This window comes from Nerophis ophidion, linkage group LG05, assembly GCF_033978795.1.
Source record: "Nerophis ophidion isolate RoL-2023_Sa linkage group LG05, RoL_Noph_v1.0, whole genome shotgun sequence".
NCBI lineage: Eukaryota > Metazoa > Chordata > Actinopteri > Syngnathiformes > Syngnathidae > Nerophis > Nerophis ophidion.
In genome coordinates, this window is record NC_084615.1 from 14308853 (window position 1) to 14336251 (window position 27399).

The following is a 27399-nucleotide window of genomic DNA, read 5'->3' on the forward strand; positions in this document are numbered from 1 at the left end:
TTCCCTCCAAAGCTTTCCAACCACAATTTAACCAGGGGGCTTCGGTCAGAGAGTTTTACATGTTTACCGCTACAGGGAGGCATATGAAAGATTTACCTCTGTGCATCAACAGACAAGATTTTGAACGGGGTTATTCGCTGTTTGTGTTCAATCTCAATCCGGGAGAGGACAGCGACGCATTGTCTCGGGTTTCTAATGGCACTTTGAGGTTGGAAATGAGATTCAGAGTACCCTTACCCAACACGGTCACTCTTGTGGTTTACGCATGTTACGATTCTATTTTGGAAATTGATTCCAAACGACAAGTGCTGGTGGATTATTATTGACGACGGAGATGAATAACCATCAACTGGAGAAGCTTCTGCAACGAGTGTTGGGGAATGTTTTCTGTGGTGTATGGGCCTCCGACCAACTCCCCTCACTGACTCGCTCCTTTACCCCACCCTCCTACTTTATCGTCAACACCCACGAAGGACATCGACCGGGGGAGCACTGGTTATCGATGACTCTGGAGGAAGATGGGACCGCCACTTTTTTTGATTCTTATGGATTTTCTCCCGATTTTGATTACTACCCTCGGAGCATCTTGAACTTTTTGGAAAATCGTTCTGACCGTATATTGTACCACAACCTACAGCTTCAACACCCTTTGTCCACAGTGTGCGGTCAACACTGCGTTTATTATCTGCACCATCGATTTTGCGGACTGTCTTTTGAACAAGTTTTGTCTTTATACACAGATGATGTAGTAAAAAATGATCTTGAAGCATATACCCTGGTTAAAAAAATTCAACGTTGTACTAGCACGAATAAGAATAATAGTAGTCGTTGTGGCGTACAAGACGTCTGTTGTTTAGAAACTTTTTTGAACCGTTGAAATGAAAATGCTGTACACACTGCGTTTGATGAATAAAAAAACATTTTACTGAAACAAGAGTTTTGTCATCATTCATTCAAGGTTTAACCAATGTGGGGACAATGTCACTTTTCTACCTCTTCTTTTCCTCTCGGGGGATAGAAATGTTTCTTTTTCCACCCATTCTGATTCAAACTCTCCATCCGCTTTCAGACGTCTGTATTGATCTCGTGCTCTGGGGTTATGAATGGTCGATCTGGGGACATTTAGCTCCGTCAACGCTGTTAAAAATTTTCTCCAACCCTCAGGCGTGCGGGTCTGTGGATTTTTGGACCGTTGCATCAGGTGTTTCAGTAAATCGATCATATGAGATCCCTGCACCGGTGTACCGTTTTGAACAAACTCTCCTTTAGAGGTCCACCCCTTATCATTCTCGGATAATTTTTTCATAATGTACTCGGCGTTGTTACGGTCGCGTCGGGGGAGGATTTTCAGAACTTCGATCATCGTGACATCCTTTGACCCCCCGCCAGTATTCCGAGGTTTATCCTCCGGTTTATCCATCGGTTTATCCTCTGGTTTATCCTCCGGTTTATCCTCAGAGTCATTCCATGGTTCACCCCGCAAATCCTTGTGTAAAGTCAGAGTCATCCTTTTTTCCTCCCGTTGCCCCTGCTTCAACAGGCCGAGATATCTCTGCAGCAGGGTATCGTATATTTTTATTCTTTCATGAGGATTCATTCCGGGTTCGTTTAAGACGGCTCTCATTTTAACATCTAGATCATCCTCCGCCGAGTCTCTGATGGTCGGCTCCGGGCGAGTCAGACGATTTAATTGTTGGGGGGATAGGAGAAACATTTTTTGAGCCTTTTTCATCTTCAACCTTTTCCGCTCAATCCACCGATAAGATTCCCTATAAACGGTACGACGGTGGCCAGTAAGGGTAGAAGAAAACCGCCCGACTGTTTCATCAGAGTCTGGCGTTTGCGTTTCAGTCCAGTCCTTTTATCAGCCAGCAGTCGGATGATTTTCTTTTGTTTTTTAAGATGAGCAAATTGAGACGGTGATAAGGGCACATTACCCTTCAGAATGTTTAAAGCAATTTCACACAGCGTCTGGATAAAGTCTGGTGAGCCGTGACTCAGAATATCTCGACGTTTTTGTGGTGTGGCATGGTACAGAGCTTTTAACATGGGACCGTTCCTCTTTACACGCTTTGACATTATGTTTTTGGCACGTAGACAACGGGCCACTGGTGCGGAAGCACGCCCGACCTCACTCTGTATTGTTCTGGACAGAAAGGTGTCAGGTCGACCAATAAATAGCCATGAGCATCCAAAGTAGCATCCGCAAAACTTTCCAAGAAAAAACTTTTTTGTGCGGGGAACATTTGCTGTGCCAACACGTTAATCTGCAATCTGTCCCGCGGATTCTTAAACAGTATCATATAATTACAGTTTAAGCTAATGGTGCGTGAAAATTTTCCCTGATGAAAAACATTCTGGGTCAGCATCATAACGCTCATATTTCTATGATGTCTATACTGCGTGAAAATTTTAACCACTTCGGGGTGATTTGAGGCTTGAAAAATAACATCGTCCAAAATCACCAAATGGGTCTGATCGTCCGGAAACAAGTTTTCATCTTCAAAGGAATCAGGCAGTCCTTCAACAAATTTTATTTTTTTATTCATCTTTTTTAATTCAGCATACATGGGTTGGAAAGATGTATAAATCCACACAATGTTGTCGGGTACAGAATTCATGACGTGTTCACAATTTTCCAATACACATTTTACAAAAAAAGTCTTTCCGCAACCACTAGGTCCTACAACCAGGCATGAAAAAGGTGTATGAAATCTGGGATCAAAGTCTACTCGTTCCATTTTTTCCATTTCCTCTCTAATACCCGAAAGGTAAAGTTTTCCCGTCGGGAAAGAGACGTCTTTTGTCATACACCACTCAAAACTTTTTTTCGAAAGACGAGTTATTTAAAAGGAACCCCCTTTTATCACGAACAATTTGGTGATGAGGAGTGTAGATCGCACCTGTTTTGTCTTCCTCCAGATAGCCCTCCACCAAATCTTTAACGCTGTCAAAGTTGACCCTCTCACAACACTCGCGGGTTTGAGTGATTCCTTTGGCACGCAGCACAGTTTTTTTACCCTGCAGGGTTTGGTAGGCATAACTCTTTGGACCGGCGGAGACGAATTCGTGAATGCTGTCTCCTCCCAACTCATCCGTCAAATCGCCTAGATAGGACCCCGTCTCCAGAGAAACTTCCCCCTTGTTTACCGTGTAGATTAAACTATCGGTGTCTGTGTAAAGAACTCTCTCTTGCAACCCCTCTAGGTAACCGTACATTTTCAAACGTGCGTAAGCGGTGGTAAAAGCAGCGACAAATACATTATTTGTGTTACCGGGAAGCACCACGCTGTTTTTACTGTATTGCCATTGCACCATAGCAATTTGCTCGTTGAGAAAGGAAAAATATTCAACCTGATATTTTCCTGAAAATACAAAGTCGAAAAATACTTCACTTTTTCTCACCAAGGTGGTCTGAGTTCTATTGCACCTCTCCGCAAACTTTCCCCAAAGGCTGTTTAAACAGAGTTTTGACATTTGTCTCTTGGCAGGGTTGGGTTCGATTTTTTCAGCATCCAGCTGTATTCCCTGATTTTCACGATATTCACGAATGTACTTTTCCCTGCTTTCTGCATCGACGGCTTCTTTGGGATACCCTGAAGCTTCTTGCTTACCCTTTAGGAAAGTTTGAACATAACCCGTAAAAACGGTTTCGCTCCGTTCTTCAAAGTGCCACACCTCCGTAATCTTACCGACTGTATCCCAACTGTAAAGCTTTGTTGAATTCGAGCGTGACCCAGACTCCCGTTAATGCCCTTCCTTCCTCATCATGTTCGCAGGGTTCCTGCTGGTTATTGTTTTCTGCGCATGTGCGGCAAAGTGTAAACACTAGTTTACCCTTGACCGTTCTGTAGGGTAGCACAGGGAAATAGAGACCTCGAGGAGGGTGAACAACGGCTCTGACCAGACCGAAATAGTTTCCAACATCGTCAAAATCCGTGTGGATGATGACAGGATGACCCAGGGGGTAAGGAAATGCGCTGTTGACGTACGGGTAGAGAGAGGTGACATCCTCATACAATACACGCTGGTTCTCACCCGCCGTGTGCCTCAAGCAAAAGGCGTTTGTCCTACCTCCATAAAGAGCGTCTCGAGGCATGAGAGGTGCGGGGTAATTGCGTGTTTTGAGAAAGTCTATTACCCTAGGGTTTGATTTTTTCATTTCATTCCACTCGTGCTCTCTGATGACGATGATGTTGACCTTGTGGTCACGCTTTAACGCTTTCATTTTTTTCTCGGTAGCCTTGTGCAACTCCTCGAACGGTGTGTTTGTCAAAGGGCATACAGCACCGGGTTCGAAACACGTCGGGCATCCGTGATAAAAACACCCCTGAAATTCCCAGACGAATGGTTTGCCACCGATTATAGCAAACCCATCCACAAAGTATGCCCCCATCTGTTTTTCGCCTTTGTTTAAAGCATGCTGAATGAAAATACCACGACGATGCGACTCCCATTCTAACCATTGGATGCTGGTGTGTGAGTATTTTTTACACAACCCTCGGTAGTTATCCGGGGAAGGTATGGCTAGAGAACGCGGCTCGAGGAAATTAGTCACAAACACCTTCATGCAGGCCGAGGCTATGGTGATACGGGAGAAGGGGTCAACACCCGTCTCGCTCGTAAACTCGGCTCTAAATTTGATGCAACCCTCACGAAGAACATTGACGTCGTTTTTACAGTAGTGTACCGCTTGTTTTTGAAAATCAAAGACCTCGCTTTTCTCATTTTGATACCACGTCTCAAACTTGGTGCGTTCAACAGGTGTCATGCGTTCTACACCGTAATTGCTGATTGCGGGGTATTTTCCGACATAATTTAAATGTTCCTCCGAACTAAATTTGTGAGGAAAATACCCCTTGGACCAGCAATCACCGAGTCCTAACGCTTTTGGCATAGCGCTAAGCGGCATGGTAAGGAAGGAAAGCGAGTCAATGTATTTTTGCAAAAAATCAGGGTCTTTAAAACAGAGAACTTTACTCCCCTGCATGATAATTAAGGGTGCTATACTCAGCCGTACCATGCCTCTCAGAATCAAGTAACCGTCAAATCCTCTCGAATTGTGGGCTATAAATGTAGATTTAAGATAACGAGGTTTCCTGAAATGATTGAGGAAAACTGTAACACAATCCAGTCCAAAAGCACACCACTCTTCTCCTTGCAGCGTCTTGGTACAGACTAGAAAGGGAATGTGAGTGTGATTGTCATCGACAAACGTCTCAAAATCATAGAATATGATATTATCATTGTGGTTTACTTCACGTGGTTGGGGTTGTATATAGCAAAGATGTCGTGTTTCAGGTGTCTCTGAGTCACTGCGAGGTAGCTCTTCTTTACATATTTGACATTTTAACTTAGGGCACGTGTGTTTAGCGATACCTGTAGCCACAGGTACATCGTAAAATAGGTTGCATTTAAGGCATTTCTTTCGCCGATCGCAGTTGCTGACGAGTTTTTCCATAACCCGGTGTTTTACCCTGTGTCTGAGGAGACATGCAGGAGAACGACACCACATGTTGCAATCCCTGCAAAGCACAGTTTTCCCCTCTATTTTTACACACCCGTTTTGTGTACAGACCAAGCAATAGCCGTCGCATTTGTGTCTGTCGGGTTTGTTGTACCCTTGGTAACAGTAGTGACAAACGTACGGTTTTGACAAAAAACCTTTAATGTTAATGATACCGCTGTAATGATTCTGAGATAAATACAGATACAACGGATTTTCTGATTTGGGGTAATCCGTCTCGAACCGTGAGAGGGGTCGTTGGCCCTCTTCTCTGTACAGTATGACAATTTTACGACGTACCACTTTTTCAAATTCACGAATATGACTGAAAGTGACGGAAGTCTGTTCGTCTAAGCCCGCTTTTCTCTGTATTTTTTCAGCGTCCGCCACAGCCTGGCTATCTGTAAATTCAGGATGTAACAGACTTGCTAGGCTAATGGCAAAACATAGTTGATTATTCGAGTTTAATGGATTGTAAAGATAACGAGCTTTTTTTCTGCGGATTTCATGTTCCAAAAGGGTTTCGATTTTTCTTCTTACACCACCTCGAGGGTTATGTATCACCTGGACCATCACCTGTATTTCTTCATCGTTCAATATTTCAACGTTTGATTGTACCAACAGATCTAACACGTCTTGAAAAGCATTCATCACAGCCCCGGCATCGTTTCGAAATGTAAATGAAGTGTGTTGATTTGCACTTTCACCGGATAACTCCAATTGAATGATATCGTCGGGTCTAGCTTCCTTAGTTACCATCTGTGTCAGCTTTTTAAGGCTCCCCAAGACTCCGCGGTAAAATGTGGCGTAATCTGTTACATCGTTGTTTTGAGGAAAAGTTAAAACGCTGGATAGTTGTATATTGTTGAATGTTTCCCTCCTCAAGACATTTACCCCATCACCCCTCTGGGTCTCATTTGAAATTGATTGGTCAGCCGTTGACGGTTGGTTCTGCATGACCCCCACCACCTCCGAAAAATCCAAACATTCCCCCGAGGGTGTCGCCCCTCCCAACACCTTGTGATGCTGTGTAGAGGCTTGTGTGTTTGTGTTTGAATGTAACACATTAATATCATCTTGCAAAGACGGATCATCGTTTGGTTCCCATTCTATCTGGTTGTTTGGATCTAAATGATGATTACAAACGTCTTCATCTTCTACAATAACTACATCTAATTCAGATGGAACTACACCCATTATATTTCTCTAAAGAAAAAAAAGAAAAAATAATTCGAATGGAACAGATATAACAAACCAGTATGTATCAAATCATGTCTGCCATCTTCATGAGAGTGCGAGCCAGTATACGATAGTACTGTTTCAGCCTTCTTCTGTTTCTATCATGTTTGTCGAGCTGGCGGGCGCATCTACGCTTCCTCCTGCGTTTGTTGCCTGTGGAAAAAAAATAAAAATAAATAAAAATAATATATACCGGCTTTAACCACATGTGGCGCTGTCATCTCCACTCATGCAAGCATAGCCGGAAATAAACCCACCCCCTCCGGAATCAGTCCCCGCCCATTCCCCTTAGGCGCGAAATTCATTTGAGCGAAAGACATTGGAATGAGAGGAGCTCTTTAAAGCTCCTGAGAATCTTAAAAAGCTTACAGAAAACGAGAAAAACTTACAGCGGGTGCCTGTTGGACATTCACCGTCGTTTTCGATGATTTCCCCTCGGAGCAAAGATTCGATGTCTGGAGTCTTTGGCGCAATCAAGCCTTCTCCTCTGCCTGGAATGGCCGTTGACGGACCCTCCAGCGTTAAGGGAGACCAGTGAGCAAGAGATGTAAACGGAAAATCTGTAAGTAAATATATGTATATATGTATCGTATACCGCATGTTTTTTTTCTTGTAAAAATGAGAATTATTTGACTCACCAGACTGCGATTGGGTTAAAGGGATCGCGTTGGTCTCTTCCGGCGAATCCTCTATAAAACAAAATAATGAATACACACAATATTAAATAATTCGAAGGTTTAAACACACCTCGATAATCATCTTCCAACTTTGTAAGATCGATCAAACAAAGTTCTTCGTCTTTCACTTCGTCGTCATCGGCTGTTAAAAAAAAAAAAGGTATTACATCGTCGTACACGTGCAATGCTTTTAACGTTTAAATGCTTAAATGGAGTTAAACCATTGTCTAATAACGTGGTAAAAACGGAGGTAATGAAATGAATACAGTAAAAAAAAAAAAATCGGTACTTACACAAAAGGATTGGAGACTCTGTTAGGAGATCCCTTGGTGGTGGGTGAATTTCAACTCGATGTTCGACTGTTTTTAGTTCGAATAAATACTTATTATAGTAACATTAAACAGACGTGTTACAAGGAATGAAAAAAAAAAAAAAAAGAAATTACCTTTCATTCTGCAAATCGCGGTTACACTGTGTTCTGCTCTAGTTTCTCCATCTGTTTAAATATGTTTTCGTGAGGTATGGAAGTTGTTTCAGACGATCGTAAACATTTAAACTGTCAGATGGGTGGTCAGTAAAAACTGAACCCTCCTTTGTCCCCCAAACTGACCTGTTGTTTCAAACGGTCATAAACATTTAAACTGTCAAATGGTTGGTCAGTAAAAACTGAACCCTCCTTTGTCCCCCAAACTGACCTGTTGTTTCAAACGACCGTAAAGACCAGTTGCTACGTGACACTGTGTTCTGCGATAGTTTTTTCCATCTGTTTAAATATGTTTTCGTGAGGTATGGAAGTTGTTTCAAACGATCGTAAACATTTAAACTATCAAATATATTGTCACATGCTGCTCAGATGACATTGCTTTCTTAAAAAACTGAACCCTCCTTTGTCCCCTCTTCTGGTCTTAACGATGTGTGCGTACGAATGTGTGTGTGTGTGTGTGTGTGTGTGTGTGTGTGTGTGTGTGTGTGTGTGTGTGTGTGTGTGTGTGTGTGTGTGTGTGTGTGCGTGTGTGCGTGTGTGCGTGTGTGCGTGTGTGTGTGTGCGTGTGTGTGCGTGTGTGTGTGTGTGTGTGCGTGTGTGTGCGTGTCCACCAAAAACTTCCCAATCCACGGTAGATAACGATGAAAATATCGAGAAAGGGCTTCCGTCTCTTCTTTCTTTTAGCTGAAATAAGCAGATATCCCCCATTTCGTATCTGAATACAAATCCAAAAGATCCCTCCATCCCGTACGCTTCCAAGTCCCATTTCTCACGCAAAGATTCGGTCGGCGGCATCTGAATACGATTTAGAAACACTCGACTTTTTTGCGGAGCGTCAATGTAAGTTTTATTATTTTTATAAATCGACACAGGCGTTTCACTAATCATGACCGAATCGAACAAAGTCTTTACGCTAACGTATAAAGCTCCAAATAATGACTAAGCCTTACACCGCCCTTTTGTACCCCTCCTCTACGTGTGTGTGTGTGTGTGTGTGTGTGTGTGAAGTGCGTGCGTGTCCACATCTCCACACGTAACATTCCCAGCCATCAATACATCGAAATCTGGAAGTTGTTTCAAACGATCGTAAACATTTAAACTATCAAATATATGGTCACATGCTGCTCAGATGACATTGCTTTCTTAAAAAACTGAACCCTCCTTTGTTCCCTCGTCAGGTCTTAACTCCACCCTCTTCCTGGTTTAACCACTCCCACCGCAGGTCTTAACTCTGCCCTCTTTCTGTTTAAAACTCCACCCTCTTCCTGGTTTAACCACTCCCACCGCAGGTCTTAACTCCACCCTCTTCCGGGTAAGCCACACCCACTTGACCTTGACATTTGACCCTGACCTTTGACTTTGACCTTTAACCTTGACCCCTCATAAATCATTAACCTTTGAACTTGACCCCTCATAAATCATTGACCTTTGACCTTGACCCCTCATAAATCATTGATTTATGAGGGGTCATAAATCATTTTTGACTAAAGGTATCCCCTTAACTTCTCTAACAGGACCAAACATTACGGGGAGACACAACAGGACCAAACATTACAGGGAGACAGAACAGGACCAAACATTACAGGGAGACATAACAGGACCAAACATTACAGGGAGACAGAACAGGACCAAACATTACAGGGAGACAGAACAGGACCAAACATTACAGGGAGACAGAACAGGACCAAACATTACAGGGAGACAGAACAGGACCAAACATTACAGGGAGACATAACAGGACCAAACATTACAGGGAGACAGAACAGGACCAAACATTACAGGGAGACAGAACAGGACCAAACATTACAGGGAGACAGAACAGGACCAAACATTACAGGGAGACAGAACAGGACCAAACATTACAGGGAGAACGAGCAGGACCAAACATTACAGGGAGACAGAACAGGACCAAACATTACAGGGAGACAGAAAAGGACCAAACATTACAGGGAGACAGAACAGGACCAAACATTACAGGGAGACAAAACACGACCAAACATTACAGGGAGACAGAAAAGGACCAAACATTACAGGGAGACAGAACAGGACCAAACATTACAGGGAGACAGAACAGGACCAAACATTACAGGGAGACAGAACAGGACCAAACATTACAGGGAGACAGAAAAGGACCAAACATTACAGGGAGACAGAACAGGACCAAACATTACAGGGAGACAGAACAGGACCAAACATTACAGGGAGACAGAAAAGGACCAAACATTACAGGGAGACAGAACAGGACCAAACATTACAGGGAGACAGAACAGGACCAAACATTACAGGGAGACAGAAAAGGACCAAACATTACAGGGAGACAGAAGAGGACCAAACATTACAGGGAGACAGAACAGGACCTAACATTACAGGGAGACAGAACAGGACCAAACATTACAGGGAGACAGAACAGGACCAAACATTACAGGGAGACAGAAAAGGACCAAACATTACAGGGAGACAGAACAGGACCAAACAATACAGGGACAGAACAGGATCGCTGAAGGGTCTGCCAACTTCCGGTGCCCCTTACAAAAAAGGTGAGAAACTAGAACTGAAGGTAACGCTGGTCACAACCCACTTCCCTGAAGAAGCAGCTGTGGGAAGGAGGGGGGTGAAAATCAAATAAAGAAGGGTGAGTCCGGTCTTGGGGTAGAGCTTGGTGCAGACTGTGCAAAGAGTGTACAGTGGCCATCTTCCCTCGGATCCGAGTCCAAATTTAATTCTGTCTCTGTTTGATTCTTTGCCTTTTTGTCTTGTTTAATAGATGTCATCAGTGTTTGAACCTGACACTTGTCTAGTCTTAACATTTTTGTTGCCTCTTTTTGCACTGCTCTCCAAATCAACATTGGAACTATTTAACTGGTCTCAACAAAATTGGCAAGATCTTGGGTTTGGGGGAATCTGCTTGTCGTGACGGAGCGGTTGTTGCTGGACCTACCACGGACTCTTGGGAGAAGAAGGAATGCCGCGTGCCTGGTGACCCTTTTCAGTCAAGAACGTGAAGATATCTACTTATTCGGAATTATGACAACAGGGCATCTGCTGATTGGAATAAGCCTTGCTCTGGTTTGTCCACAAATTGGAAGTTGCTGGCAGTCTTCAAAGAAACCCAAAGCTGCCACAAATGATTGGGTGGATACGGGAAGAACTGTGGACACGCTTGTGATTTTGGATCACATCGGACGTTCTGCCCTGCAGGATGAATTTGAGGACCAGTCAAAGACAATTTAGTGTGAAAAGCAAATTTTATTTTCACTCGTATACAACACATTCTATCTTGGATTGTTTCCCTCGCTTGGAGACTCTCCTGAAGGACAGTGCAGTGAAGACACAACAAACTCCCTTCTTGTCTCTCATGGACACACACCTGTTGTTGTTGACTTTGGACTAGCGACTGCACAACATCAAGGCCGCGGAACAGAGACACACTGCAGGCTTACACACAAACATGCATCCACATCCGACGCCTTCGACGCAAATCCCATAGGGGTGATGAAAGGATGGTCAGTGCCTGAGAGCTGCGGCCTACCACCATGACCTTGAACTACCTTCCCTCTGTTGCTAGATATCTCGAGATCTATGTTGTAATATGTATATGGAGGTTTTTTTCCCATTCCAGACTGGGCCCCCTTAGGAGCCCAGTCTAGATTGTATTTTTTTTACTCATCTTTCCCCAACGTTTTACCTTTTTCCCCAACTTTTACGGGGGCGCCTTGTGGCGACCCATCAGCGTTCCTGTTCTGTAACCTTGTAGACTGTTTGTTTGTCTAATCTTGAACGGGTTTGTGCTGAAAACAAAGTTTCGTTGTACTTGTGAAATGACAATAAAGACGTATCCTATCTTATTCTGACACCATTTTTGTGGTCCCCGGTATTTAGAAAAGTATCGAAATACAATTTGATACCAATACCAAAACATTGGTATCGGGACAACCCTAAAACTAACAAAAGAAAATAACACACTGAATACTACTCATTGTCATTAATGAAATGTATCCTAAGTTTTGGTTGCAGCTGTCCATGAAATAATGAGTATGTTAGTCAGCTATGTCAAGGAGAAACATTAAGGTGTCATCTTTGCTCCGATGCGTTCGCAGTCAGCAAGTACACCAACGCCTTTGCGTTCACACAACTGTGTGCGGTGCTGTGTGGTCCCTGGAATGGTCTTATCCTGGACAGACACAAACGTAAACCCCGGGTGAAAGGTGAGTTCACCGCCACGGACTTTCCCCCATTTCACTATCAATAGTCTTATCCATATTTGCGAGCGGTACTAACATGATTTCCCCTGGCTTGTGTAGGGATGAGTGACAAGGAAGCGGACTTGCGCTCCACGGTTCTGTCTCTCTTCCTGACGGCCTTGTTTTCCTTGGTTTTCTCCATTTGTGCTACCATCCCTGTACTACCTCTTCAGTACTTCACCTTCGTGATGGCTGTGATCAATAATGCCTTCCTGTATGGCGGCTTAGTGGCTTTCATCAGTGTGGCGTGAGTAAACATTCTCAGATTATTGCAATAGTGGATCTAGCATACTAGTGTGAGAGTCCAGTCCATAGTGATTCTACCATAATAGTGAGAAAGTCCAGTACATAGTGAATCTAGCATAATAGTGGGAGTCTAGTCCGAAGTGGATCTAACATAATAGTGTGAGTCCAGTCCATAGTGGATCTAGCATAATAGTGAGAGTCCAGTCTATAGTGGATCTAGTATAATAGTTTGAGAGTCCAATCCATAGTGGATCTAACATAATAGTGAGTGTCCAGTCCATTGTGGATCTAGCATAATAGTGAGAGTCCAGTCTATAGTGGATCTAGTATAATAGTTTGAGAGTCCAATCCATAGTGGATCTAACATAATAATGAGTGTCCAGTCCATAGTGGATCTAACATAATAGTGGGAGTCCAGTCCGAAGTGGATCTAACATAATAGTGTGAGAGTCCAGTCCATAGTGGATCTAGCATAATAGTGTGAGAGTCCAGTCCATAGTGGCTCTAGCATAATATTGTGAGAGTCCAGTCCATAGTGGATCTAACATAATAGTGAGAGTCCAGTCTATAATGGATCTAGTATAATAGTGAGAGACCAGTCCATAGTGGATCTAACATAATAGTGGGAGTCCAGTCCGAAGTGGATCCAACATAATAGTGTGAGAGTCCAGTCCATAGTGGATCTAGCATAATAGTGTGAGAGTCCAGTCCATAGTGGATCTAGCATAATAGTGAGTGTCCAGTCCATAGTGGATCTAACATAATAGTGGGAGTCCAGTCCGAAGTGGATCCAACATAATAGTGTGAGAGTCCAGTCCATAGTGGATCTAGCATAATAGTGTGAGAGTCCAGTCCATAGTGGATCTAGCATAATAGTGTGAGTCTAGTCCATAGTGGATCTAACATAATAGTGAGAGTCCAGTCTATAATGGATCTAGTATAATAGTTTGAGAGTCCAATCCATAGTGGATCTAACATAATAGTGAGTGTCCAGTCCATTGTGGATCTAGCATAATAGTGAGAGTCCAGTCTATAGTGGATCTAGTATAATAGTTTGAGAGTCCAATCCATAGTGGATCTAACATAATAGTGGGAGTCCAGTCCGAAGTGGATCTAACATAATAGTGAGAGTCCAGTCTATAATGGATCTAGTATAATAGTGAGAGACCAGTCCATAGTGGATCTAACATAATAGTGAGTGTCCAGTCCATAGTGGATCTAACATAATAGTGGGAGTCCAGTCCGAAGTGGATCCAACATAATAGTGTGAGAGTCCAGTCCATAGTGGATCTAGCATAATAGTGTGAGAGTCCAGTCCATAGTGGATCTAACATAATAGTGAGAGTCCAGTCTATAATGGATCTAGTATAATAGTGAGAGACCAGTCCATAGTGGATCTAACATAATAGTGTGAGAGTCCAGTCCATAGTGGATCTAACATAATAGTGAGTGTCCAGTCCATAGTGGATCTAGCATAATAGTGAGAGTTCAGTCCATAGTGGATCTAACATAATAGTGAGAGTCCAGCCCATAGTGGATCTAACATAATAGTGAGACACCAGTCCATAGTGGATCTAACATAATAGTGTGAGAGTCCAGTCCATAGTGGATCTAGCATAATAGTTTGAGAGTCCAATCCATAGTGGATCTAACATAATAGTTTGAGAGTCCAGTCCATAGTGGATTTAGCATAAGAGTGAGAGTCCAGTCCATAGTATATCAAACATAATAGTGAGAGTCCAGTCCATAGTGGAATTTGCATAATATTGTGAGAGTCCAGTCCATAGTGGATCTAACATAATAATGAGAGTCCAGTCCATAGTGGATCTAGCATAATATTGTGAGAGTCCAGTCCATAGTGGATCTAACATAATAGTGAGAGTCCAGTCTATAATGGATCTAGTATAATAGTTTGAGAGTCCAATCCATAGTGGATCTAGCATAATAGTGAGAGTCCAGTCCATAGTGGATCTAACATAATAGTGAGAGACCAGTCCATAGTGGATCTAACATAATAGTGTGAGAGTCCAGTCCATAGTGGATCTAACATAATAGTGAGTGTCCAGTCCATAGTGGATCTAACATAATAGCGGGAGTCCAATTCATAATGGATCTAACATAATGGTGGGAGTCCAGTCCATAATGGGTCTTACATAATAGTGAGAGTCTAGTCCATAGTGGATCTAACATAATAGTGAAAGTCCAGTCCATAGTGGATCTAGCATAATAGTGAGAGTCCAGTCCATAGTGGATCTAACATAAAAGTGAGGGACCAGTCCATAGTGGATCTAACATAATAGTGTGAGAGTCCAGTCCATAGTGGATCTAACATAATAGTGAGAGTTTAGTCCATAGTGGATCTAACATAATAGTTTGAGAGTCCAGTCCATAGTGGATCTAACATAATAGTTTGAGAGTCCAGTCCATAGTGGATCTAACATAATACTAAGAGTCCAGTCCATAGTGGATTTAGCATAATAATGAGAGTCCAGTCCATAGTGGCTCTAACATAATAGTGAGAGACCAGTCCATAGTGGATCTAACATAATAGTGAGAGTCCAGTCCATAGTGGATCCAGCATAAGAGTGAGAGTCCAGTCCATAGTGGATCAAACATAATAGTGAGAGTCCAGTCCATAGTGGATCTTGCATGATATTGTGAGAGTCCAGTCCATGGTGGATCTAACATAATGATGAGAGTCCAGTCCATAGTGGATCTAACATAATAGTGAGAGTCCAGTACATAGTGGATCTAACATAATAGTGAGAGACCAGTCCATAGTGGATCTAACATAATAGTGTGAGAGTCCAGTCTATAGTGGATCTAAAATAATAGTGAGAGTCCAGTCCATAGTGGATCTAACATAATAATGAGAGTCCAGTCCATAGTGGATCTAGCATAATAGTGAGAGTTCAGTCCATATTGGATCTAACATAATATTAAGAGTCCAGTCCATAGTGGATCTAACATAATAGTGTAAGAGTCCAGTCCATAGTGGATCTAACATAATAGTGTGAGAGTCTAGTCCATAGTGGATCTAACATAATAGTGAGAGTCCAGTCCATAGTGGATCTAACATAATAGTGAGAGTCCAGTCCATAGTGGATCTAACATAATAGTGAGAGTCCAGTCCATAGTGGATCTAACATAATAGTGAGAGTCCAGTCCATAGTGGATCTAACATAATAGTGAGAGTCCAGTCCATAGTGGATCTAACATAATAGTGAGAGTCCAGTCCAATCTGTTGTACAGTATGTGTGTTTTGGTCCCTTTTTTTAGGAACACTAATACCAAAAGTCACAATGTTTGATAAACTTCTAAAAAAGTTATGACAGACGACCTCAAAAAAATATAAATATAAAGTGTGATAACCTGCTCAGTGGCCGAGTGGTTAGAGTGTCCGCCCTTAGACGGGTAGGTCGTGAGTTCAAACCCCGGCCGAGTCATACCAAAGACTATAAAAATGGGAGCCACTACCTCCCTGCTTGGCACTCAGCATCAAGGGTTGGAATTGGGTGTTAAAACTCCAAAATTGATTCCCGGGCGCGTCCACTGCTGCTGCCCACTGCTCCCCTCACCTCCCAGGGGGAGGAACAAGGGAACGGGTCAAAATGCAGAGGGTCATTTCACCACACCTGGTGTGACTGTGACTATCAGTGGTACTTTAACTTTACCTTTAACTTTAGATCCTCCTGCAAAATATCCTACCATGCAATGGAGTAGAGTCCGATACTTTCTCATAAAATTTGTCGAGCGATGTCAAGGATTACATGTCGGTCACATTGCTAGACATATCAAACTATCTGGTGCTCCAGACGTCATTCCACAACAGTGTTTTTCAAGGTAAATTTTTTTAATAAAGAAAATACGGAGGCACACCACCAGCAGAAAACGTTCATTTGTTTTATTAGTGAATGACTTAGCATTTCATGGAAGCTGCTTTCACACCCAATCATGGCACCCAACTGTTCCCAATTAGCCTGCACACCTGTGGGATGTTCCAAATAAGTGTTTGTGTCATGTATGCAGGAGGGAGTTGTGACGGCACAGTTCCACAAGAGGGTGATATTGTTGTATTCATTTTATTTGTTTATTTTGAGTTTGTTGTTGTTTTCGAGATGCTACCTCAGTAGAAGCATTTAAGTCTCACCTTAAAACTCATCTGTATACTCTAGCCTTTAAATAGACCTCCTTTTTAACCCAGTTGATCTGCCGCTTCTTTTCTTTCTCCTATGTCCCCCCTCCCTTGTGGAGGGGGTCCGGTCCGATAACCATGGATGAAGTACTGGCTGTCCAGAGTCGAGACCCAGGATGGACCGCTCGTCGGGACCCAGGATGGACCGCTCGCCTGTATCGAATGGGGACATCTCTACGCTGCTGACCCGCCTCCGCTTGAGATGGTCTCCTGTGGACGGGACTCTCGCTGCTGCCTTGGATCCGCTTTGAACTGAACTCTCGCGGCTGTGTTGGAGCCACTATGGATTGAACTTTCACAGTATCATGTTGGACCCGCTCGACATCCATTGCTTTCGGTCCCCTAGAGGGGGGTTGCCCACATCTGAGGTCCTCTCCAAGGTTTCTCATAGTCAGCATTGTCACTGGTGTCCCAATGGATGTGAATTCTCCCTGCCCACTGGGTGTGAGTTTTCCTTGCCCTTTTGTGGGTTCTTCCGAGGATGTTGTAGTCGTAATGATTTGTGCAGTCCTTTGAGACATTTGTGATTTGGGGCTATATAAATAAACATTGATTGATTGATTGATCCCTGTGCGTAGTGCTCTAGTTCTTGCGCTGTTATTTTGGTGGCCCTTCCTGTTTTGTTAGTGGTTTCCTGTCGCAGCTTCACGCCTTCCTTTAGTGCTATTCCCTGACCTGCTTTCTATTGGCAAACAAGACAGTTTCAGTTGTGCGGACGCTTTCCTTCTTTGTGGACGCCATCTCTGCTCCACCTGCTGTAAGTCTTTGCTGTCGTCCAGCATTTTTTTTTTTCGGGTTTATTTTGTAGCTGTCACGTGTTGTTGTTGACGAACCCCAAGATGCAGAGAAGGCGGCAGGCATTGTGCGGGAAAACATGATTTAATTTAACACTAAAACAAGAACAAACAAAAGGCGCGCGCAAGGCGGAGAACAAACTTAGCTATGAACAAAAACTAGCACAAAGGCTAACTGTGGACTACAAACAAAAACACTTACTGTGATACGAAAGAACTATGACATGAACAGAGTGAACAGAAGTAGACACAGCTACAAAGATATGTATTAATGACATTTACAGGTAGTGGTGACAATAATCCAATAATAATACAATAATGGCTGATTGACAGTGTCAATCAGCCAGCTACTATTTAAAGTTCCCCTTCCCCTCAGCCACAGCTGGGAAGACACAGCACTCCGCGAGACAAACAGGAAATGGACAAAATAAGAGCTCTGACAGGAAACAAAGACAAACGCAAGAGGAAAAACTAAAACATGGCCAAACTGTCAGGGACAAGCCTGACAGTAGCCAGTTCAGTTATACTTTTGTTTTGCATAGCCATCCCTATGCTTCATTGCCTTTTCCTTTCCGTTGTTGTGCGTTTTTGGTTTTAAGTGTTTCATACCTTTTTTACCTGCACATATCGGGATCACGACAAACTATTGTCAACGCGTTCTGACTTCTACAAAGCAATGAACTACCTGCTGCCACCTATTGATGTGGAGTATTACATGGTTAGCCTGCTGAGCGCTATACAGTAGTGGTCCCCGACCTTTTTTGGGGCACGGACCGGTTTAATGTCGCCATTATTTTCAGGGACCGGCTTACCACTTGTGAAAAATACAACTCACGATAACGCCCTCTTGTGGAACTGTGCCGTCACAACTCCCTCCTGAGTTAGTGGGAGCCGTGGGCTTGTTTCTTTGCTGTGAAATGCTGATGGACATTAGCCTTTGGCTACAGCATGTCACATTTATAATTGATTTGTCCAGAGTTTTATTGTACATCTATAAACAAGCTCATTGCTGTGTCTAGTGCACTGGTGTCAAACTCAAGCCCCGTGGGCCAATTCTGGCCCTCCACTTCATTTTACATGGCCTGCAAAAGCTTGGAAATAATCTCTCGATAAATACCTCAAATTTTCTTTCTTTACTTTCTTATTTACATACTAATGGTATTAGTTTTTTTTTTGTAGTTTGACAGGGAGGAAAAAAATGGTGTCCAATATTGCAACAAATATTATATTATCTAACTTTGTTGGTCAAAATCCCAAAAAAAACTTAAATATCTGCTTAACTTATGGTTTCGAAGCAAGTTATCCATCATATTGTACACAATAAAAATAACCGATAGATTTTACTGTAAAATTTAGGGAGTTTTTTTTCTAGCATATTACTGTAAGTTAAAAAATAATACAACCAATGTTTGTTTTTTTTAACAGTGAAATTCTGTGGACTTAGCTGTCTTTTTTTATTTTTATTTTTATTTTTAAATCCACAGTTGATGATTTTATGGTACCACATTTTATTATGGTAAAAAATAATTGCCAGCTGTGTTGCAAAAATAAAATTAAACAGCGGTTCTGTATTTTTATTGTGAAAATAATAATAATAAAATTACACCATATATATTACAGTAAAAATCTTCCCAGGTTTTTTTTGTAGAAAAAAAAAACATTGGTAAAATCCCCAGATTTGTTTTACTCTTTATGTAAAAAAAAAAAAAAAAAGTAAAATATTTAAATTCATCCCTTATATGTGAGTATTGTCCTCACGGACCAAGAAGGACTGAGGCTTCATCGCTCTGACGCTGCTCATCCTGTTCTCCTTCAATCACCCCCTCTTTGTTTTATTTGTTTTAACTATTAAACGAACCAAAAATATGACTTATTTTATCTTTGTGAAAACATTGGACACAGTGTGTTGTCAAGCTTATGAGATGCGATGCAAGTGTAAGCCACTGTGACACTATTGTTCTTTTTTATTATTTTTATAAATGTCTAATGATAATGTCAACGAGGGATTTTTAATCACTGCTATGCTGAAATTATAACTAATATTGATACTGTTGTTGATAATATTCATTTTTGTTTCACTACTTTTGTTTTTTTCTGTGTGGTGTTTTGTGTCTCCTCTCAATTGCTCTGTTTATTGCAGTTCCGAGTGTTGCTGGGTCAGGTTTGGTTTTGGAATTGGATTGCGTTGTTATGGTATTGCTGTGTAGTGGTTTTGTTGGATTGATTAAAAAAAATAAAATAAAAAAATAAATATTTTTTTAAATGAGAATCGATTCTGAATCGCACAACGTATTTGATTCGATTCGTATTCGAATCAATTTTTTCCCACACCCCATGTATGTATATATATATATATATATATATATACCTATGTGAAATACTTAAAGGTATAGTAGAGGATGTGTATAAACGATTTGTATCAATGTAGGAATGATGAATATACCAGCAATGGTAATAGACAACCTAGCAATAATGGGGCAGCTACAAAAAGGTTGGGGACCACTGTCGTAAACCATCGGAATGTGAATACATCCCCCACGTCTCTACCACCTTATGGTGTTGAGAGGAGGGGGGGTTCTTTTGTGTGAAAAGAATTTGTTTTCCCTTAGAATGCCAGATCAACTAGAGCAGCCGATATGAATGTATCGGTTAAGTTGACCTCCTAAAGCTTTAGTAAAACTTGAAAATATTCCAATTCTGTCACGATGGTCCTTCTTACTCAGCATATACTGTATGGGATTGGCCAGTAACTTAGATTCCCTGGGAGGAAGAACTGGTCCGACGCAACAATACCGAGGCTCTCTACCTTAAGCTATGAAGTGAGGGGAAACTGAGTGAATAATGACAGGTTATACGGTTATTTATTCAAACTCTTATTCGGGCTACTTTGTAACAAATGTTTTGGCAGATATTTGTAAAAGAAAAAAAACAAAATATATATATATATATATATATATATATATAATACCAAATTATTTAGAGCCCCCCTAAAACCAGTCCAACAACGCCAATGGCAACGAGAGAAATATCCTCCACTTCTCTTTTGTAAAGTAAATGTGAACAGCCGATACGGGCATCTACGTTTGTACATCAACTATATGATTTGCCTGAGAAGCTGGACAGGACAAAAAAAACAAACAAAAAAAAACAGGCAGATCTTGAGCAGATAGATCTGCAAGTGTTGAGAGAGATGAAGGTCGGTCTATTCTTCAAGCTCCCAAATGTTGTGACTTAGTCTTTAACGTCGTCTCCTGTCGTCAGTCTGATCTGATACAGTGGTGTGGTGTCCCCATGCATGCTTTCACACTTTCTACAGCTGGCATTCTTACCAACGTTTTGTTTGGAGGGTTTGCCCTATAAAGAAAGGTTGTGCGATACAGCAGCGCCGAGACCTGAGAGGATCCGGCGATATTTGCGTGAGTCGGAAAGACCTTGGTTGTTTCATTTATGCGATAGATAGAACATAAATTGCTTATATTGCTCTTCTTTTTTGGGCAGATCAACTGGTGTGTGTGTGTGATAGAGAGGTACACCAACAGGGACAATGTGGAATTGTCCAAAATGTCCGGGGGTGCGACGAGGCCTCTCCGTGTTCACGGGCATGGTGGAGTGTTTGTGTTTTGCAGGGATCCTCTTTGGCTGGGCCTCGCTTGTTTTCATCTTGAAGACGCAGGGCTTCTTCGGCTCCTTTTGTGTCAACGCCACGGGAATAAACAGCTCGCAGGTCCTAGGTATGTTTGAGACAAACGTGAGAGAGACACACCCAAGTGTCTAGACCCAACGTCTTTGTGTGTTACCATGAATTGATTAATGTGGACCCGGATTTAAAAAAGTTGAAAGACTTATTCGGGTGTTGCCATTTAGTGGTCAATTGTAGTGAATATGTACTGTACTGTGCAATCTAACTCAAGTCTCAATCAATCAATCAGACTGCCGGGGACAGGATGAGCAGTTCTCGCTGGTCTTCACCATCGCGTCCTTCATGAACTATTTTGTCACCCTCCTCAACGGTTTCATCTTCGATCGCTTTGGGACAACGGTGGCTCGAGTTTACGCAATGTAAGTGAACCTTGATCATCGCCTAACCGGGGGACTGTGTGGTCAGGGGAGGCCAGGGGTCGGCAGCCCGGAATGTTGAAGGAGCCAAAAAAATTAAACGCATATATACAGTCCATGGTGGAACTAGCATAATAGTGAGAGTCCAGTCCATAGTGGACCTGACATAATAGTGTGAGAGTCCAGTCCATAGTGGATCTAGCATAATAGTGAGAGTCCAGTCTATAGTGGATATAGCTGCTAGATCCACTATGGACTGGATTCCGAACAGGGAGGTCGTGGATCGAGGAAGGCAGTCAGGAATCCGGATGGATGTCGAGAGGCAAGGTACGATCACGGAAGACAGAGGAGTCACTGGGGAAGACACAAGGGACATGAACCAAGGAGACACGGAGAGAGCAAAGCACAGGGTAGGGAATGCGAGACGTAATGCTTACTGGGAAGATAGCGATGTTCTGGCAAAGGTTCCTCAGGTCTGCTGGTCTTTGTGCCACTCCCTTTCATCAAATCCAGGTGTGTCGATTATTGATTGAGTGCAGGCTCGTTGCTGCGTGGGCGTGCTGCGCTCAGCACGTGCGGGGATGTGTCTGAGCATGATGTCTGCGGAGGCAAGTCTTAGCGCGTTGACAGAGGAGGCGGCCGACACGGAGGAAACGCGGGTTCGACTCCGTGTCATGACAGTATAGTTGTATATATAGGTATATATGTATATAAGGTATATACAGTATAAGTATATATATATAGGTATATATGTATATAAGGTATATACAGTATAAGTATATATATATATAGGTATATATGTATATATGTATATAAGGTATATACAGTATAAGTATATATACATAGGTATATATGTATGTAAGGTATATACAGTATAGGTATATATGTATGTAAATTATATACAGTATAGGTATATATATATAGGTATATATGCATATAAGGTATATACAGTATAAATGTAATATGATCCAACTGTCTTGTTCTTGTCAAAAGTCTAGCAGCCGCATTTTGTACCAATTGTAATCTTATAATGCTAGACATAGGGAGACCCCAAAATAATAGGTTACAGTAATGGAGACGAGGCGTAACAAACGCATGAATAATGATCTCAGCGTCGCTAGTGGACAAAATGGAACACATTTTAGCGATATTTAAATTGATATGTTAAAACTTGAAAATGATCCGTTGAGGGTACACTTACTAATGATGAAAAATGATATCTATCTGTGAATATCGTGGTTCGTTTTGAGTCAACTATGAACAAAAAGGGATTTATCGCGATCAATATTTTAAATGTTTGACAGCCTTAATATATGAGAGGTACAGTATACATAACAACAATTCCAAATCAGGACTTCATTAATAACATTGTGTGCCAGTTCTATGATTAACTACGTCGCTCCATAAGATAGATGATAAATTGTTTTATTAATTCAAAGAAAACTGGTTTTGTTTTAAAAAAAAATTCTACCCAAACATTTAATAAAGTCAAATACAAATAAGGCAACAAGAGAAGTATCCAACACTTCTCTGTTCTAGAGTAAATGTGTACTGCAGATATAAACATCTAAAGTAATAATATGTATGATTTGCATGAGTGGCTGCACAGGACATATTAAAACAATACCAAAAAAACTTTTAAAAATGTTTTATATTTATTTATTTTTTTAATCGTTTTTTGATTTTTTGAAATCCAATAAAAATGCTCAGGCACTGATACAACCTGAGCCCTTTTCCTTTCTGTCAGTACTGTGGTGCTAGTTATATGTTATGTGTTGGGAAAAAAAGCACGGCTCTTCAAGACTAAGGCTGAGATGCCATTTGTTCTTCTAATGTCAACTTTTTTGATGACAATCTTGGAGTAGAACTTGATGGAAGATTGTGTCTTGGATGTCTTATATATATGGTGTTTATATATATATATATATATATATATATATATATATATATATAGATATATATATATATATATAGATATATATATATAGATATATATATATATATATATATATCTATATATATATATATATATATATATATATATATTAGGGCTGTGAATCTTTGGGTGTCCCATGATTCGATTCAATATCGATTCTTAGGGTCACGATTCGATAATATATTGATTTTTTCGATCCGATTCAGAAAGGATATTTTTCCGATTCAAAAGGATTCTATATTCATTCAACACATAGGATTTCAGCAGGATCTACCCCAGTCTGCTGACATGCTAACAAAGTAGTAGATTTTTTTTTTTAACTTATATAATTGTAAAGGACAATGTTTTATCAACTGATTGCAATAATGTAAATTTGTTTTAACTATTAAACGAACCAAAAATCTGACTTATTTTATCTTTGTGAAAACATTGGACACAGTGTGTTGTCAAGCTTATGAGATGCGATGCAAGTGTAAGCCACTGTGACACTATTGTTCTTTTTTATTATTTTTATAAATGTCTAATGATAATGTCAATGAGGGATTTTTAACCACTGCTATGCTGAAATTATGACTAATATTGATACTGTTGTTGATAATATTCATTTTTGTTTCACTACTTTTGGTTTGTTCTGTGTGGTGTTTGTGTCTCCTCTCAATTGCTCTGTTTATTGCAGTTCTGAGTGTTGCTGGGTCAGGTTTGGTTTTGGAATTGGATTGCATTGTTATGGTATTGCTGTGTAGTGGTTTGTTGGATTGTTTAAAAAAAAAAAATATATATATATTTTTTTTTAATATTTATTTATTTTTTTAAATAAAAAAATTAAAAATCTAATTTTTTAAAATTAGAATTGATTCTGAATCGCACAACATAAACGATTCGATTCGTATTCGAATTGATTTTTTCCCACACCCCTAATATATATATATATATATATATATATATATACATATATATATATATATATATATATATATATATATATAAATATATATATATATATATATATATATATATATATATATAGGGCTTCACGGTGGCAGAGGGGTTAGTGCGTCTGCCTCACAATACGAAGTTCCTGCAGTCCTGGGTTCAAATCCAGGCTCGGGATCTTTCTGTGTGGAGTTTGCATGTTCTCCCCGTGAATGCGTGGGTTCCCTCCGGGTACTCCGGCTTCCTCCCACTTCCAAAAACATGCACCTGGGGATAGGTTGATTGGCAACACTAAATTGGCCCTAGTGTGTGAATGTGAGTGTGAATGTTGTCTGTCTATCTGTGTTGGCCTTGCGATGAGGTAGCGACTTGTCCAGGGTGTACGCCGCCTTCCGCCCGATTGTAGCTGAGCGACCCCGAAAGGGAATAAGCGGTAGAAAATGGATGGATGGATATATAAAATGTTCCCATATTAATGTGTTACTATATACATATATATATATATATATATATATATATATATATATATATATATATATATATATATATATATATATATATATATATATATATATGTATATATATATATGTATATATATATATATGTGTATATATATATATACATATATATATATGTAGAGACAGAGAGAAATCGATTCAAATACGAATCGCGATTCTCACGTTGTGCGTTTCAGAATCTATTCTCATTTTAAAAGAAATCGATTTTTTTTCTTTCTTTTTTTTTTTTTTTAATGTTTGATCACGTTTTGTTTTGTTTTCTGGACTCTTGTTCCATTTTGCACTTCCTGGTTTGCTTTTGTTACCATGTCAACGCCTTAGTTCCCACCCTGTCACGCCCCTGCCCTCAGTCCCGCACCTGTTCCTGATTATCACAGCCAGTATTTAAGTCATTTTCTTTCTGTTCATCAGTCTGGGAACTTCGTTTTCATTGCCTTTCATACTTCATGCCATGCTTTTCGATTCATCCACGCCAAGTAAGTTTTTGTTTGTATTTATGCCTTTGATAGTATCTTTTGTTTGTTTGTAGATAGTATTGCCATTTGGCTGTTTTTGTTCTAAGTTTTAGTATAGATTATTATCCGCCATCGAGCGCGCTTTTTGTTTTGCCTTTTTTTTGTATTTAGAGTATAAACTAAAAAAAAAATCTACCTGAATTCACGCCTGGCTCGTCCTGTAATCCCTCTGCGTCGAAGGAGCACAAACAATTCATGTCCAGGTCTGACAAATATACAGCAATACCATAACAATGCAATTCAATTCCAAAACCAAACCTGACCCAGCAACACTCAGAACTGCAATAAACAGAGCAATTGAGAGGAGACACAAACACCACACAGAACAAACCAAAAGTAGTGAAACAAAAATGAATATTATCAACAACAGTATCAATATTAGTTATAATTTCAGCATAGCAGTGATTAAAAATCCCTCATTGACATTATCATTAGACAGTTATAAAAATAAATAAAAGAACAATAGTGTCACAGTGGCTTACACTTACATGGCATCTCATAAGCTTGACAACACACTGTGTCCAATGTTTTCACAAAGATAAAATAATTCATATTTTGGTTCGTTTAAAAGTTAAAACAAATTTACGTTATTGCAATCAGTTGATAAAACCTTGTCCTTTACAATTATAAAAGCTTTTTTTTTTTTTTATATCTACTACTCTGCTAGCATGTCAGCAGACTGGGGTAGATCCTGCTGAAATCCTATGTTTTGAATGAATACAGAATCCTTTTGAATCGGAAAAATATCGTTTTTGAATCGAGAAACGTGTTGAATTTGTTGAGAGCCGCTTTTTAGATCCTCCACATATTATTGTGTAGTGATCTTATTAGTTTCACCTGTTTCTCACGGCCCTGCACACCTGTCCTCACTAATCACCTGCCTTATATAAACCTGCATCTTTTGTTGTTCAGTCTGGGATCCAAATGTGTTCACGCACAACGGTAGGTCTGCTTTGCGCTTTTGCTTACATGCAAATTTCAGTATAATTCTCGCGAGTTCTCACGCTGCGCACTTTTATTCAATCTTAGCTCTCATGCTAAATCTTTTGTTTTCCCCTTTTTTGTGCCTATGTGCCAGTTTAGTTTACTATTTGTTTATCCTAGCTTTCATGCTAGCGTCTTTTGTTTGCCTTTTCTTAGTTCCAGTATTTTTGTTCTCTAGCGCCTTTCATTAGTTCATACCTTTTGCTGTGTTCAATTTTCGACGCATTCTCGAGGGAATCGAACCCGGCATCACAATGCCAAACAGGCGTAACGGAATTGAAAAAAAAAATCGATTTTGAATCAAATCGTGACTTCAAGAATCGATTTTGAATCGAATCGCGGGACACCCGAAGATTTGCAGCCCTAATAAACTATATATATATATATACAGACCTGCTTCAAAAGCATATAAATACTCCAATGGTTATCAGTCTAAATGTGTTGTAATAGAATGCATGAAATGTCTTATAGATGCCTTCACCTCATGGGCACCTTGATGGTTGCCTTCTCTACTCCAGGTAAATGATATCTACTTTCCTGTGCATAATATCTGTACTAAAAATAGTCGATATATTGCAAAAAGGCTGAGATCTGGTCTATGCTGTTTCGTTTCCCTTCAGCTCGAGCCGCTCTGCTTTTTCCGGCTCTTTCCTTCATCGCTGTGGGTGGCAGTATGTTGCTCCTCACCAACTTCCAGGTCGGTGTCACACACTACATGTTTGCTCATTGTCATGATTGATATACATTTGGATGTTTTCTTGGAATTTAGTACTTCTTGAAATAATGATTCAGCAAAACGTCCCATGTTGAAGGTGATTGGACTAAAAGCATGTGGTTAAAAATACACCTTGTGGGATTTTGCCAACTGATGAATGTTGAGACCTCAGCTCAGTGAGCATGACCATATAATAACCATAGAGTCGGGTCGTCCAGATACCAACAAAATGCATAGGCAATTGTGTAATAATATCATTCACTGTTGGCAATATTGATTTATTATATATACTGTATATATCTTTATATATATGTATATATATATATATATATTAGAGATGCGCGGCTAGGCAATTATAT

At 40.6% G+C, this 27399-nt stretch overlaps 1 protein-coding gene and 1 long non-coding RNA gene across 5 annotated transcripts in view; one reads left to right on the plus strand and one right to left on the minus strand.

Moving 5' to 3' along the window:
- LOC133552708 (equilibrative nucleobase transporter 1-like) overlaps positions 1-27399 on the plus strand; it is a 60535-nt gene that overhangs the window by 13192 nt on the left and 19944 nt on the right. For 2 of the 4 annotated variants that reach the window (XM_061900109.1, XM_061900107.1), the window contains 3 exons: positions 21312-21441; positions 26797-26843; positions 26946-27022. In XM_061900109.1, the coding sequence (XP_061756093.1) occupies positions 21312-21441; positions 26797-26843; positions 26946-27022 (254 nt within the window). Of the gene's footprint in view, positions 1-20642; positions 20799-20842; positions 21114-21311; positions 21442-26796; positions 26844-26945; positions 27023-27399 lie in introns of those variants that run through there. The other 2 variants (XM_061900110.1, XM_061900106.1) reach the window with 2 other exon arrangements.
- LOC133552710 (uncharacterized) lies at positions 6586-8099 on the minus strand. The gene is made up of 5 exons (XR_009806754.1): positions 7716-8099; positions 7493-7564; positions 7384-7434; positions 7135-7305; positions 6586-6898 (listed from the first exon to the last, which is right to left on the minus strand). It is a non-coding gene; the product is annotated as an uncharacterized LOC133552710 (long non-coding RNA).